Raw genomic sequence first — 17,245 nt, forward strand, 5'->3', positions numbered from 1 at the left:
TTTAGCTATCATTTTTACAACCCTGTCTAATACCATTCTTAAATCCACCTAAATAACACGACCATTTAGTTTATTATGATTTAGTGCTCAAGTTCACAACACAGGCCTGCCCATACCACCTGGATAGTCTCACTGTCTTATCTATTTTAGTGAATAACTATATAATTCAGTAACACCAGTAGAAAATATGTATAGTAATCACTCCTTTAAAAGTTAGTCACCAAAATTAAATAAAATGTCCTGAGGTCAGATTCTTAAAACAAATGTCCCAGGGTGTGAGTAAGGACAAGGTAGCCCACGCTGCACACCTACGATCCCCATACATAGGACACTAAGGCATGAGGAGTAAGAGTTCAAGTCCAGACCCAACTACGTTGTAAACTCCTGGCCTGAAAGCTTTTCTCAAAAAACAAAAGTCTCTTCCCTACTCACTTAACAAATAGTCACTTCTAGGCCAAGTATGGGGTTGTACATCCTTAATCTCAGCACTTGGGAAGCAAAGACAGGCAGATCTCTATGAGTTCAAGGCCAGCCTGGTCTACATATCAAATTATACGACACAGCCAGGATTACACAGTGAGATTAAAAAAAATAAAGTCACTTATTGTTGTATGTGGCTACAATAGCCATCCCCCACTTCTTTATCAGATTTTAGATAAGTAAGCTAACATTTTGAAAAAAACTTATTTCACTCAAAATATTTATCACTTAATAAGTATAAAACTCTAAGTCTATCAAGATTTTCTCCTTTCTGAGTTTAGAAACCACTTTTAATTAAAAAAAAATATTAAAATTAAGTTTGGGGAAATTTGGGGTCACAGCATCTTGCTATATAGCCCAGATCGCCTCCCCAACTCTCAATCCTTCTTTTTCAGCTTTCTGCATGCTAGGACCACAGTTGTACATCATCACATCCAGTTCAAAATGTATTTTTAAACTAATAACAAATTCGTCACTTATTTGACATAGTTATTGTTGTGGATTTACTTTGTGGTTCCCTAGTTTATTTACATGCTGAAGGGACTATATATTATACAAATTGAAAAACAAAAATAAAGAGCTGGGCATGTTGCTCACATTACTGATCCCAGCACATGGGAGGAAGAGGCAGGTAGATCTCTATGAGTTCAAGGCCAGCCTGTGAACTCTGGAACAACCAGTGCTATAGAGTGAGTCCCTATCTCAGAAAAAGGTAGGAAGGGCAGGAGGGAGGGGGGAGGGGGAGAGGGAAGTGGTGGGGGGAGGGAGGAAAACAATAAATATAAAGGAAGAGATAAGTAACTGACTTAGGACCTGAAGTTCAGTGACACACTCTACTTCCACAAAAGTCACCTTCTGTACTGGAGACAGAGGAGCTGGCAGACTGGGAAATCTGACATTCTTCTTTCTTTAAATGCAAAAGCTATTAAATGTAGGCAATGGTGATCCAAGGCCTGTGTTCTGGTCCTGTTTTGCCCGTGATCACTCCACATAATGAAAAGAAATGATCTGTGGGACAGACCTCAGTTCCACTTCTGGCCTGGATGGAAGGCTATTCAGGGGACTCGTCCCTCCCCATGACTCATTACTGGGGCTACAGCCCTCCTAAAAACTAGGGAATCACTTATTTGTGTCAAAAATCATAATTCATATAAAAGTGACGTGAAGGTAAGTAGTTAAAGGGGATATGCTCTCATTTCCAATTTGATAATATACAGAATACAGTAGAATATGCCAGAGCAAACAATTCATTTCCAAACTAATATTCTAATAATTCTACCTACAGTAAAGAATTAAAGATGACTTTAAAAATAAAATTAAAGGGCCACAGCTTCTGTAATTCTAGACCTGGGGAAGCTGAGACAGGAGGAGCAGAAGTGGAGGCTGTCGTGTGCTGTAGAATAAATTCAATTAGTTGTCACAAGATGGTCACAGGTTGCAGAGAAACGAGGGGCTACTGTCTGATGGGTACAGTTGTTAGCCGAGGAAAAGGAAACGGCTCCAGAAGACTGAGGATGCAGCTCGGTAAAAAACCACTGGCCCAGCATGTGTGGGGCCCTGGTACCCCCAACACACACACAGGCACATGAGTGCACCCACACCCACATGAGTGCTCTCGCTCGTTCGCTTGCTCTCTCTCCACACACACAGCAGCTCTGGAGCTGCAAATGCATTAGTGGCAACAACGGTACAATGTGGCCGGATTTGCAATGCCAGTGAACCGTACAGGTAAAAATGGTAATTATGGTCAATTTTATGTATTCTTTTACAATAAAATCTTGAATGCCATTAGCCTTAAGAACAAAACTACATGAAACAAGAATGTACTACTTGTTATACATTCTTGTTCATCTATGCCAATAGTAAGAATCCCAAAGCCAGGATATTAAAATAAGTGTCCAATTAGATTAAGTGACTCATTAACATAACAAAACCACTCTGTTACTGTAGATAGCCCTCAACTATGCCAGGAGCCTATGTTTATTAAAAGACTCCTACACAAATGTGTCTGTATATTTTACAAACATATATATGCATAATACACACCATATAAACACATATATACACATATATGCATATAAATACATGCACTTACAGCCAAGCCAACAATTCATTTGTATCTCTATATTGTTATCAGTCAAATAGTAAAATCGACTATGGTAAAGTTTGTTCGTATTGGAGAACTGAAAAGCACTTTACAGTGGAATCAAATAGATTTGCAGAGTACTTGAAGACAGAGAAATCGCTGTGGGGTTGGGGCATCTACTTTCCTGGGCCTACCTGCCCCTCGTCTAACCCACACACTGCCTCTTACCCCAGAAAACAGATTTCTGCTTGCTTACCACCAGTCCGAGGACGAGGGTGCGAACTCTTTCTCCGATCTCTGGCGAAATGTCATTGCCAAACTGCTGCAGGGTAGTAAGAAATCGTTTCAGCTTGCTGAGTTGCCTGGCGCCACAGGCTGGGGGTAGCTGTTGGTTGGCCAGAGAAGAGGAAGAGGAAGAGGAGGGCCCGTTGCTAAAGCCATTAGGCGGTGAGGGGGCGCCATTCAAGGCCGTAGGTGAATGGCTCGTGCCATTTGTTACTGTCAAGGGCACAAAACCAGAAGGAAAAGGTAGATAAATGTACAAAGACAACGAATAAGAGAACTGCCACGAAGAGTCCTTGCCCTGAAATCTAGTGGTTGTGTGATTTAAAAAACATTGGGACATTTGGCAAAATGCTTGGCCAACGCAGCGTCACCGGACTCAGTCAGGCACTCTGTCTCCTCCTCACAGTGAGGGGCAGCCTGCTGCACAGAAGCTGATAATAAATGGAGTAGGCTGCTGCACAGAGCCAGCCCTGCCTCCCATGTGCACATATGCCAACCACCTGAAATGCTTCAAACATAGCACAAACAGCTTTGGATGTCAGCCTCTTGTCACAGGCTTACATCAATATAACAGGACGCTTTCTCCCTAAACTGCTCCCCTAGAGAAAGTGTACATTTGGTGGGGACTAAATTTATCACTGAGCATTTTTAATCATGTTTTGTACACACAACTGACAGCTGTGTTTATAGGAAGAGGACTTTCAAGTTTTAACCTTATACCACCCAATTAGAAGGCTATTTTCTTTCCCTCTTATGTCGTAACCATTTATTTAGGAGGAAATGTAAATTTTACATAGGAAGATAGGAAGACAAAATGGGTTGGGATTTACTAAGGAGTTATTTTAAAAGGGAAAGGGGGCAACTCAGTCTAACACAGAGCATGGGTTAGTAGTAATCTACTAAATTCCTTTCGGAAAAAAAAAACTTATCTGAACATTAAGATGACAGTCTATAAAAACTAGCATGGAAGTGGAGGTGTGCTGTGGGATATGCTTGGCATCCCAGCACTTGGGAAACTAGGCAAGAGGATAAAGAGTTCAACGTCATCTTCAACTATATATAGCAAGTCTGAAGCCAGCATGGGCTACACAGTGAGACCTTGCCTCAAAAGCAAAAGCAAAACAGAGAATTAAATGTTCTTTAATCTCATTGAGGAACAAAGTAACCTATCAATGTTAGCTCACCAGGCCTTGTCACAGGAGTCATGTGCCTGTCACCATGACTTTGGATAACAAGCCATTTGATGACAGGTTACAACTTGGCATGTCACAGCCTTCTACCCTATACACATTTGGAAAGATCTTTTGAAAGGCAGAGCATCCATGCATGAATGCTTAGGATATGTATCTTAAGAGACTTGTGGTTCTATTTTCGTCTCTTAGATATTTTTCAGTCGTATGGTTTCATGGCACATGGTCCGTTAATAGTATCATCTATAACAGATAAACATTTCTTAGCTTCACAAAGCTTTGATGACAGTTTTAACCGGAACCGTGGGACTGATTAAAACCATTCCAATAAGTGCCTCTGCTAGAGTGCAGAGGTTGGCTGGGGTTCAGAACTTTCTACCCTTTTCTGGGATGCTACAGGAGGAAGGGTACCCCAACGACTCAACTCAGAAAACAGGACTTCAGCTGAATGCAAACGGAGTCAAGTTTGATAAAAGCCTGGCAGGCACCTGCCAGAAATCATGCTGGTGAATTCAGAAAGTTTCTACAGGTAACTGTTGCATCAAGTAATGGCCTCTCCAGCTTTACAATGCGAGCTTTTTTTTCTTTTTCTTTTTTTTTAACATTATTTGTAGCTATTTGACATAGAAGAAAGCAAGGTAGAAGTAACTAGAAATAATTATAGCATATTTTTATATTCTAAGAGGAACTGAACAACCAAAATAGAGAGCTCTACATTAACATGAATTAAAAGTCATAGGCATAACTAGCGCACGAGAACAAATGTAATATTATTCATTTGTTCAAATCGTAGCAGATTATAATGTTGAAGTAATAATATAAAGGCAGGCAAATATTCACAGTTGTACCAATTATACCTAAAACATGACACTTTTGTTTGGGTTCAAAACCATTACCTACTGGCAAACTTTCAAGGTTTTTGCACTTGATTCTGCATAAAGCATTGGTATTGGATTTTATTTTTCCACGATTGTTTTTTACATGCAGAAAAATTTTAATCGGGCATTCCAAATTGAAAACTTCCATTCATAACCGAGCACTTACATGTCGTTGGCGTAAATGAGCTGGTTCTCGGAGCTCCTTGAGTAGTTGGAGGGGGTGGCATCGCTGGAGGAGTCAGCCTAGATTGCGTCTTCACATCCACAGGTGAGTCTGGCATTGTGGAGTGCTTCTCAGTACGATCTGGGAATGCCACCAGGAACACGTTATTTCACTCCTTAAACACCCCAGTTTCGCAAGTGGGGTCTGTCTTTTTCAGAGGCACGTAAACACAAGAAATTCAACATCTTCTCTCGGTAAAATACGCTTATCTATGGAAGTTTAAAGCTGAGTTTTTCCATCCGAGCCCCACTTGAGAAGGTGCAGCACAGATGGCGGGACCTCTTTTGTAACCAGGCTCTGTAATACCCTATTGTTATTTCTGGCTTGGCAGATGCTGCCTTACTGGTGTAATATGCACCAGCACAACTTCACTCGGAGCTGAAGCCAGTGTTAGTGAGCAGTAGACAACTGATGAGAAAGACGGACGATAATGAACCCACCCTGACAGCTCAGAAGCAACAGAGACCGAGTGTCAGCTATGCAGTTGGGTCCTGGCAGAAGTAGGCACTTCACAGTGCATTCCGGCAACACCTCACCCCTGCCTTGCTTAGTTTTCTGGTCAACCAAATGAAACAAGCCATGTTTCCCAGAACTTCAGTTTTATCTGCGCTACATTAAAAACACATAAATAAGAGTAATCCTGTCTTGAAAAACCAAACAATAAATAAATAAAATAAAAAAACAGAAATGCTCTGTCTACAGTAAAGTTAAGCTCTTCTTTATATAGAACGTGTGAATTTATGGTCTGTCCTGTTACAAGTGCGCAACCACCACTCCAATTAATAATATTAGAATGTGAAAGTCCCAAAGTAAAAACTGGTAAGAGCTAAAGGAGGGCCATGGGCAAACCCCTGATTCAGCCAGTGACGACCATCTCTAAGCCCGAGTTGTTTACTCCCACATATCCATGATGTCTGCAGACAGCGTTCACTCTGCAGTCTGGGCTGACCTGGAAACTCACTACGTAGGCCAGCCTGGCCTCACACCTACATTGTCCTCTTGCTTCAACCTCCTAGTGATGGAGGACAGTGCAGATGTGGGGCTTCTAAGTCTATTTTTCCCTTGACATTTCCATCTATTTCTGAGTCTAATACAATTTTTCAAGGCAATAGTTTTCTCATTAAAAATGAAATAGTTTGTTTGTTTCTTTGGATCCAATTTTATACAAACACATGAACAACACTCCAAAAACATCTTTGAGGTATTTCTATAACTTTAGACACAAAATTTTACACTTGTACTTTTTAAAAAAAAAAAAGTATGATTGTATACTATTCAGAGCAGGGTTTTTTAACTATTATAAAAATTATAACAAGTAATTCTAAAATGTACTTAAAAGTCAAATATTAAGAGAGTTGGAAAGATGGTTCAGTGGTTAGGGCTTACTGATTTCAGTCTCCCAGCACCCACATGGTGGCTCACAGTCACCTGTAACTCCAGTTCCCAGGGATCCAACGCCCTTTTCTGACATCCTAGGGCTTATGCACACACATGGTACATATACACACATTAGGTACATGCGACACATACACATAAAATTAAACAAATAATTTTAAAGTCAATTATGAAATGAAAACGTAAACCTCCAAATTACTACTACTAAAATCCCAAACCTAGTTCACCTTTCTTCAAGGCAACTTGCCATGGCAGATTTCATGGCAAGTGCTTGCGATTAATCCCTGCACTGGGGAGGTGAAGGCAAGATGATCGGAGTTCAAGGACAGCTTGAAATACCTAAGATCTTATCTCAAACAAAGCAATTTCCTATCCAGGTATAGTGGCACACACCAGGAATTCCAGCAGTTGAGAGGCTGAGGCAGGAGGATTGCTTTACATCTGGAGCTATCCTGGTCTACAGAAAGAAGTCTAAACTACTGAGGGTTACTTAATAAAACCCCCTGACTCAAAAAAAAATTAAATAAAAATTAGAAAAAAGAAGCATTTTCATAAGATGTGGGGGTGCAATATAATTGAGCATTTTAAAAGTTGAACTAATGTTGATACCATATTAGGGATGATGTAATAAAAGAAAATCAACATCAACATAATAAGTACATTTTGCCTCATGATGGAGTCATCCATGTCAGGCCCTGTTTCTTCCTCTCTAGCCCTGGCTTAATAACCCTGACTAAGCCCAGGTCAGGAGAAGTGTCCTGAGGGAAATGATGGTGGGGACCCATTCACAACTTGACTTTACATTACTGTGAAAAAAATGAGCCTTCGTCCTGCTGCTACCCCAGAGTACTTAACAGCCAGCATCGTAATCACCTATTGTAGAAAAATAAACAAGTTAGGCAGGCTTCAAAGGAACCCACCACACGGTCTACTCTCCTCACCAACCTCAGCAAGAGGAGAATAAATAGCTCTCCACTCACACTGCAGCTGAGGGACGCACACAGCAGCGAAGACATCCCCCCTAAATAAAGGCAAATACTTCTGTCACGCCAAGGAAGGAGGGAGGAAGGAGGCTTGCCAGAGTCTGCTGGGAGATAACAGTGGGAACTGCTGGTCCATCTGGCTTCCATTCGGCTAACACTCACGGGGATCCAAGAGAGAAGGCAGGCCAGATACACAGACTTGGAGCACGTGGTTCCACAGAGAGAAAGGAAGAGCAGAGGGGGGAGGGGAGATGGGAGACATAGGAAAAAAATAGAAGGAAAAAGAAGAAACAGGAAAAGAACAAAAAACAAGGAAAAAGGCCCCAAAGAGAGAGATGCCTTTGGAAGTTTTGCTTACCCATAACTTATACAGGCCCCTTTAGCCCAGGCCACAGTCACCCACCTCGGATGACAATAGCTAAACTAAGATGGCTCACACTAGTCCTATGTCCTTTTAAGTACTTATACCAAGAAAAAAGGAGATACACTATAAAGCACATTCTGAGCTTCCTCTTCAAACTTAAGATTTAGGTTTCTGCTCAAGATAATTTGTGTATTTCAATTTCTGTCCATTTCTAGAAAGATGATGGATATACTCATAGCTTTAACTGGGAAATGTTTTCAACAGCGGCCTTGAGCCACACATGTAACATAATGCCTATCCAGAATATCATTATCCACACAGATAGGAGGGCTGTATTTTTTTTTAATGTCATCAATATTTTAGGAACAAGAACTACCAATCAATGCATGGAAGAGCACCGCTAGTTCAAACAGGAATAGACTCGTTCTGACCAGATATATATGTATATGTATATATTTAGGATTTTGACATTAGCCAAATTTCTGTGACGGTTGGCTTCTCTGATCAAATGGTTCCAACCCAGAGGCCCTACAAACTACAACAAAGTGGGACCATATGTAAGTCATTCTGTTCTGCTCCACACAATCCACCCAGGGTAGAGATAGATGAAGAAACCACCGGCCAGGCCTAACCCATACACACAGAAACATTCTGGAACACAGAGATTTGAGATAAATTTAGACAATATGTTTCAAGTATGCAGAGCTCTGCTGCATTTGTTTGGGATTATTTTTTTTTTTTGATGTTTTTGAAATATATATTCTTGAAACCCTTACAGCAAACAGCGTAAGAGCAATGACTTAACCAGAGAAGCATCTCACCCCATTCCAAATTACAGGATATGGTTAAACCAACATGAGCCTATACTGTAGTGTGTGTGTGTGTGTGTGTGTGTGTGTGTGTGTGTGTGTGTGTGTGTGTGTGTGTTAAGTGAATGAAGATTACATTTTCCTGGTATATCCCTTCTGGTTTTTATTTGCTGGAGGGCGATCTCTGTTACTTATTGAAAGAGTGACACAAGATGACCCAAGGAGGGAATGAGAGAAGGGGGTGGGGGTGAGAAATGAAAGAAAAGACTGAAAACTGCTCAGGTCTGGAAGGCAGGTAAAATAAACAAGAGTGGACTCTGCCTCTCCCGCAATGATTCACAAGGCTTCTAGACAAGACAATCTTCCCTGGGCAGTAACATTCTTCCCACTGGGCACCCACCCAGCACATATGTACCAAAGATGGTGGGGTATGGAAAAAATGACAGCATATACAAATGTATGACTGATACCACTTCAGTATTGAACCCATTGCCAGGGCCCTCTAGAGGCAATGTTTTCCGTTTCCTTCCTTTCTTTTTTTAATATAAAAAGATATAACATAATCTGGCTTGGCACTTGTCTCACTTAAATTTAGTTCAAATAGTTTCCACATGTGTTTTAAAGGTATGAAAGAAAGGTATTCTACATCAGCCTTGTTTATATGCCATGCTGGAGAGGATCAATGTGAAGTTGGTTCTTTCAACCGTTAGTGGTAAGTGCTCCTTGAGTTAATTATCCTGACCCTTACGTCTGCACAATAAAAATGGGAATACTATTCTGTGTTCCTCGTAGCAATGTGATAAGAAATGAAATGAGAGGGCCGGGCGTGGTGGCGCACGCCTTCAATCCCAGCACTTGGGAGGCAGAGGCAGGCGGATCTCTGTGAGTTCGAGGCCAGCCTGGGCTACCAAGTGAGCTCCAGGAAAGGCGCAAAGCTACACAGAGAAACCCTGTCTCGAAAAAACCAAAAAAAAAAAAAAAAAAAAAAAAAAAAAAAAAAAAAAAAAAAAAAAGAAAGAAATGAAATGAGATGATATGATATGTTTAGAACCCTAGCAGGTCCTACTCATACTGGACACTAATATCCTCCTGTACTTTCATATGCAGATCTGCAAGTCCATCAAGTCTGAGATCTGTCAATACGGGAGATGGCCAGTGCAGTAGCCATCTGGGTTCTGTGGAGGGTTTTTTGTTTGTTTGAGTCTTTCTTTGTTGCTTCGCTCACATAGAATGGCCTGCCCTTATCTGCATGTTCTTCATTGCCCATTAGAGCTCATACACATCCTCTTCGTTTTCCTTACTGCCCATGCACCACCCACATCACATAGCCTTGCTTCCCTTTCACATTCATGCGTCTGTCTACCTGAGGAAATGTGTATGTACTTCACACACCAGCCAGTGAAAACGGCAGCCACTCGATGGACAACCTACTGTTCTGAATTCCCTTAGGTGTGTATTTAACAACCATGGATAGGCTGGATGTGGTGGTACACACCTCTAATTCTAGAACTTGAGAGGCAGAGACAGGGGGATCTCTGAGTTAGGCCAGCCTGGTCTATATATCGAGTTCATAAGAATTCATAGAGAGTACATAAGAACTACAGAAAGACCCTGTCTTAAAAAACAAAACAAAATAAAATAAGCACGCACAACTCATTTTATAAGAAGAATGATCACATTCCCTTTCTAAATCCATTTCCTGTATTGGAGACAGTTCAAAGAAAATCAGCCTTAGTGCCATATCCACTATCAATTGCACATAGGGATAGAATGAATCTAGGGAAAGATGCTCTGGGATTTCTATTGAGATTATGCTTCAATAACTCATTGCAAATTGAAAATATCATAAGTCAGAAATGCATTTGTGGGGCCCAGAAGACAACCCTGGTGGCCTGAGCTGGATCCCTGAGTTGTGATGGAATGAGAGAATGACTTCTGTAAACTGTCCTCTGACCTCCACAAGTGCCGTGGCATTTGCAGACACACACACACACACACACACACACACACACACACACACACACACACAAATAAATGAATGAATACATAAATAAATAAATAAACATGTAGTTTCAAAAAATGCAGTTTGTGTTTGTTTTTTACCATAGGATTTCTTGTGGTTCGGGCCTACCTCCAACCCACTAAGCAGCTGGAGATGCTCTTTCCTCTTGATCCTCCCACCTCTGCCTAGACGACCCATGCTGGGATTAGAAGTGTGCACCATTGGGCCTGCTCAGAAATACATTTAGGGCCAAGCATAGCGGTGCACACCTGTAACCCCAGCAGCCTGGGGGCAGAGGTAGGAAGAGCATTGTGAGTTACACGCTAGCCAGAGCTACATCATCTCTAAAACAAAACCAATGACAAGAAAGCAAAGAGAGGGGAGGGGAGGGGAGCCTCTAGTACCCCTAGCCTGGCCACCAAACAGCACAGGTGGGGAGCACAGCATGCTGTGTGATGTCCAAGATCACATGAATACCAGCTACAGGTCGCTGCTGTTGTTTAGCTCCCACATGTCACCATCCCAGGACAAAGATCAAATCTTAGATGTTAAAGGACATATCCCAAATTGGAGGACATACATAATATAGGAAGACTGTGAAGATCTGGGATTAAGTTCATTTGTCATTGGTTTCCTGTACTTCTACACAAGTGTGAGTACATTTTCTTGTTTATATATGTACCACGTCCAAATGTCACCAAAACTCATTTGGGGTTTTATTTTGTTTTATTTCATTTGCTTTGGAGACAAGTTTCACTATGTATCTCAGGCTGGCTTCAAACTCAAGCTAATCCTCCTGCCTCAGTTTTGAGATATTGAGATTATAGGCATGTTATCTCCATGCAGCCCAAATTTCATGTGTTGCCAGTGATGGTGCATTAAGAGGTGGGGGCTTTGGGAAATGCTCAGGTGGTGAAGCCTCTGCCTTCCCACACAACACGGCATTAGTTCATTAGGAAAGGGCTGAAGAGTAGGCTCGGCGGCTGTGATCCCCGTCAACAGGGAGGCTGAGACAAAAGCATTATGAATTGTGGTCAGCCTAGACAATTTAAGGAGACCATCTCTCAAAATACTGAAAACAGATGAGCAAAAGTGAATGGAGTATAGTTAAGTGGTAGATATATGCCCAGTACGCACAAATGTCCGGGTTCTATCCTGTGCTGTAAATATATATATATATATATATATATATATATATATATATATAAAGAGCAAAAATGGCATGGGGTGGGGGTGGTGAAAAAAAACTGCAGTCTTCTTGGTCCACCATGTGAGGACAGACAAGCCCAGCAACAAGTAAAGACAGGGCCAACACCTCCATGTCCCAGCCCTGTGAGAAACAGACTCCCATCTTAGAAACTACCCACTCTAAGGCATCTTGTAACAGCAACATGAACAAACTAAGAAAACTGGTATCATGAGGATTTCTGGAACATAAATGGATCTTACCTTTTCTCTGACTTTATGACCTCACAGAACTGGACAAAATTGCATTTGTTTGTAGTTCCGGCATTCAGAAGCCTGAGGCAGGAGAATGATAAATTCAAGGCTACACTGGGCTACAATATGCTTCTCTCCTACACACACACACACACACACACACACACACACACACACATGCACGCACGCGCCCTTAACAAATTAAAATAAAATAAATACTAATACTTTGCTGGGCATGATGGTCTGCCACTATAATCCCAGCACTTAGAAGGAAGAGGGAGCAGGGTCAGCAGTTCAAAGCCAGCCTGAGTCACATGAGACTGTCTAGAAGAATAACAAACAAACAAAAAGCAATTACCTTAAGGAGCATTCCACAATTTCCATGATAAATACAAATATTCCTTTGCTTTAGCCCAGTCACAAACACATCAGAGCTCCAACTCCAAACGGCTTATCCCTGGCTGGGGTCACTTGACTTCGCTCAAGTGCCTACCCTTTCCCCACAGTTCCAAAGAGCAGCTGCCCCTGGTTTTACACAATTCTCTTATCAACCACGCCCTACAGAGCTGGGTGTTGAGATCTAGTACTGAAGGAGGAATGTAGAAGAGGCTCTAGGGACACACCCTCCCTCCTAAACAAGGATCGTTCAATGGAGGTGGGGGCTGTGCTAGCCAGAGGCTCTAGGGACACACCCTCCCTCCTAAACAAGGATCCTTCAATGGAGGTGGGGGCTGTGCAAGCCAGAGCACCACCAGAGTCTACCAGCCTTAACCATAGCACTGATCCTGTCGGACTGCACTGCTCCAGGGTCTTCAATGACTGCTAATATTCTGTGGTTTCTTTTACCAGCACAGGGACAGCACCCAGAGGATGCACATCTGACAAGGGACCACAACTATTTCTCCATTCACACGAATTCTATATCCTCCAGAAAATCCATTGTTCTCCCATGAACACTTAAAATTAACATCTACTGTTTCTTTTCAGATACATTTTCAATCCTCATAACATTCCCAGCAGTGATCTGGTTATAATGTAGTTATTCCAAGGTGCAATTCTCCCTCAAAATATCCACTGAAATTTTCTTTGACAGTCAAGATGTGAATGTGTGCATGTATGCATGCACTCATGTGTGTGTGTGTGTGTGTGTGTGTGTGTGTGTGTGTGTGTGTCCATTAGGTAGGTAGCTCTGGCTGGTCTCAAGCTCCTGTTGATCCTTCTGCTTCAGGCTTTCAGGTGCTAGTATTACAGGTGGCAGAGTGCTTGCCTAGCATACATACAGTCCTGGGTTTGATCCATTCTGTGGAAAATCAGGCCTGGTGTAGGAAAGGTGGGGGGAAAAAGAGCAAAAGGTCATGAAATCCTATCTCAAAACAGACAGAAAAGATGGTGGGGAGGAGACACAGGAGGAGGAGGAGGAATGGGAGAGGGGAAGAAGAGACGGGAGGGAAGAAGGAATGGGAGGAGGAGAGAACTGGGGTAGCAGGAAAAGGAGGGGGAGGAGAGTGAAGGAGCAGAGGGCTGAGGAAGTGACTTGGTCCAATTAACTAGGCTGTGCCCATCCCCACTGGACAAACTGGGTATGGGGATGCACACCTGGGAAACTCAGCACTCCAGAGGACAGAGGAGGGTCAGAAGTTCAAGGCCCTCCCCAATCTCGTAAGAGCTCAAAACCAGCCTATGACACACGAGATCATCTCTCAAAAAAATAAAAATAAAATAGAACTCCATGTATCGGTTGTGGCTGAGAACCCTGGGGTCACTTTTCTCTGCATTCTGGCCTGTCGTGAACCTTTGTGATGGTCTTTACCTGCTGCAAAAGGAAGCTTGTTTGATGATGGGTGAGAGAGAGCTGCACCCATCTGTCTGTGGGTAGAAGGATGAGGATTTAGAATGCAGTTAGAAATTACTCTGGTTTAGGGAAAGGACAGTAGTAGATCCTCCTCTTGGGTCCATGACCTCTCCAGCAACAGGTAGTTGGCGAGGTTTACAGTACCAGGTATGACTTCCCTCCTACTGAGTGTTCTGTAAGTCTAATTAGACAGCGGATAGCACTATTGCTCAAATGACGCTATCCCGTTGGGCTGGTCAGTGTTGTGGCTCCAGATTTTACAGCCGAGTAGGAAAGCTGATGGCTTTTCTCTCTTGTCAGCTTGCACAGCTCCCTTTGACTCTATGAGAGTTAGCCCTCAGGCAGGAGACGTCCAGGTCAGTTCTAGACTGACTGTTCCAAGTATGGTGTCTGAAGTATGTGTGTCGTAGTCTATTATTGTTTTGGGAATCTCCTGGCCTCTTCAAGCAACAACCTGTAGGGAAGTTTCCTAAGCCTGACCCTGTGGTTTTGTTAGTCTCTGGCTTCCAGGAGGAGGCATTATCACCCCATATGGCATCACTCAATTTAAATATATATTTAATAATATTTATTGATTTACATAAATATATTTAAATACGTAAATATATGTGTGTGTGTTTAAATAAGCTTATAGAGTAATGTGGCCTTCCTTACGGCTGTTTATTTAGCCCTCGTTTCTCCCTTTTTCTCTGTGTTACTGTCCCTAAAACCTAAGAATCAGGGAAAATCACTGAAGAGGGTGAAAAGGTTGTAAGAGCCAGAGGACCAGGATGCCTGCTGCTAGACAGGGTCTTCATTTCTCATAATTCAGTTTATAGACATATGGAACCCACACAGGCTCCAAACCTCCCTTTCTACTAGTAGTATAAGTATTGTCACACATACAGATACACACATACACACACACACACACACACACACACACACACACAGACATGATAAACAAGGAGAGTGGGGAGCAGCGTTATGTGTTGTGTGGTATTTTGTTTGTGTTCTGATAAATAAAGCTTGCCTGGAGATCAGAGAGAACTAGGTTATCTGCTAGCCACTAGATAACCGTAGAGGCCAGGCAGTAATGACACACACCTTTAATCCCAGCACTTGGGAGGAGGAAGCAGGAAGATCAGGAATTCAAGGCCACCCTGGGCTACAAAAGACTGAAAGAGTGTAAGTCTAAAAGAGAAACAGAGCTGGGCGGTGGTGGTGCATACCTTTAATCCCAGCACCTGGGAGATGGAGACAGGAATACAAAGCAGGTGGAGACAGGCTCTCGGCCCCCCATTCGGTCTGAGGATTCACAGAGGTAAGAAGTCTTTCTAGTGGCTGCTGCTCTGCTTCTCTGGTCTTTCAGCTTTCACCCTCGATATCTGACTCCAGGTTTTTATTGCTAAGACTAATTAGGGTCATGCTTCATTTATGAGCCTCCCAATCCACTATTTCTCTGTCCTAAATGAACATTAATTTCTTACAACTGAAAATAAGCTGTGATGGTGAAAACTGTCAATTTAGAATCACAGAGGTGACAAATCTCAGGGCACGGTTGAGGCGTTTTCTAGATTGGGATAGCATGAGAAAACACACCCTAAATACAGGCAATACTCCTCCACAGGCTGGGGTCCTGGGCTGAATAAAAAAGAGAGAGTGACCACACCAGTCGTGTCACATGTTCAACAGCTGTGGCAGCAGAGGGTTCATGACTACCATCTTGAAAGCTAGCTCGTTCATCCTCACAAAGGACAAGACATCCTAAGACAATAGCTCTGGAAGTGACACAGGGGCCGGATTGGGATCAACTGGGCCTCTAGCCTGGGCCTAACCATCCCCTGTGGCTATTCAGTTGCCCTAATCACGTGCACACTGTTTTATCTGATAGCTACTGCAGGAATAAGTATCCATTTGAACCTGAAAGCTAAGATGAAACCCACTAAGTCATAAACTCTGATCAGCAAGCATGAGAATAGGCATCTTGAGTGCAAGTCCATTAGTCAACACCAGGGTAACTGTGGTCAGGACAACACAGCCAGCACCACAGCCCAGGAATGGAGTGGCAGCAGCTGGTCCTGAATCAGATAAGAGCCAGGGTACATCTGTTCTTTTAATGGGCATGAAATCTGGTGAAGAGGAAAGCCAGGCAGAAACCAAGGAATTCATATCTACTAGTGCTACTTACTAAAAGTAACTTCAAAATAAATAAATAAATAAAAGAGGATTGTAACATCTCCATTTGGGACAAGAATTTCTCTTCTTCAAGACAGGGTCTCATGTTACCCATGATAGCCTAGAGCTCACTGTGCAGCCAAGGATGACCTTGGACTTCTGATCACCTTACCTTCACTCCCTGTGTACTGGGATCACAGGTGTGTGCCACCACACCAGGTTTTATTCAGTTCTGGAGCTTGAACCCAGACTTCCTGAATGCTAGACAGACACTCTATCCCCTGAGTGCTGTCTAGCCCCTTATTGTACAGCAGTTGTCTAGCTATATTGGACACTTTTAATCCCATTTCTGAATGCCAACTTCATGAGCACAGATTTTTGTATGGTTTAAATTCCAACTTCCTTGGCATTTATAGGAGTGTATGGAGTAGAAGCATCTGATACAGGCTGTTGAATGGACAGATGCAGAAAGCAAAGCTAGGCTGTACCCAAACAGCCACAGGTTTGTGACTAATCCATGGTTATGCAGATCAGAACAAAGAATGGAAAAAAAATGGAGAGGAGAGGAGCTGAGAGCACACACTCATCAAAGGAAGAAAGACGTGCTGTTGGAAAGAGTCTACCCCAATTTGCTCATTTTGAGAGAGAGATGGTCTGCAGATCAAGAATAGAGGAAGCATAAGAGCCAAATGCTTCTAGCTAGAATAGTGTCTTAGTGGTTTCATGAAGAGAAGAGCCACTGGTCTTGGCACTTCTGGTAGATTCCAGGCAGTACACATCTTGTGAAACACCTCCTTTCATCAAGAACTGTCCCTTCATTCCAGCAACTCTTGGATCTTCTTGTAATCATTTCTTGGATGCAGTTCCTGGAAGCTATGGAAGTGGGTATCTAGAGGGTGGAGACCTAACTATCCCACTTCTGTTGACTTGGTTTCTTCTCCATCTGTTTCACACTTCACCATCCTGTTTAAGATAGTAGACAGAATGAGAAGGAAAGACTCCCCTAGTCTAGGCAATCAGCAACCTTTGACTGAATGGCTATGATAAAATACTTAGCCAGGCAGGATGGCACATGCTTGTAATATCAGCACTTGGGAAACC

At 42.6% G+C, this 17,245-nt stretch overlaps 1 protein-coding gene across 6 annotated transcripts in view; it reads right to left on the minus strand.

Moving 5' to 3' along the window:
- The window catches only part of Runx1t1 (RUNX1 partner transcriptional co-repressor 1), a 154,664-nt gene that overhangs the window by 57,673 nt on the left and 79,746 nt on the right, over positions 1 to 17,245 (minus strand). For all 6 annotated transcript variants that reach the window (XM_006983281.4, XM_016001809.3, XM_042270823.2 and 3 more), the window contains 2 exons: positions 5,086 to 5,223; positions 2,823 to 3,064 (listed from right to left, as the gene is read on the minus strand). In XM_006983281.4, coding sequence (XP_006983343.1) covers positions 2,823 to 3,064; positions 5,086 to 5,223 — 380 coding nt within the window. The remainder of the gene's footprint in view (positions 1 to 2,822; positions 3,065 to 5,085; positions 5,224 to 17,245) is intronic.

This window comes from Peromyscus maniculatus, chromosome 2 (assembly GCF_049852395.1).
Source record: "Peromyscus maniculatus bairdii isolate BWxNUB_F1_BW_parent chromosome 2, HU_Pman_BW_mat_3.1, whole genome shotgun sequence".
NCBI lineage: Eukaryota > Metazoa > Chordata > Mammalia > Rodentia > Cricetidae > Peromyscus > Peromyscus maniculatus.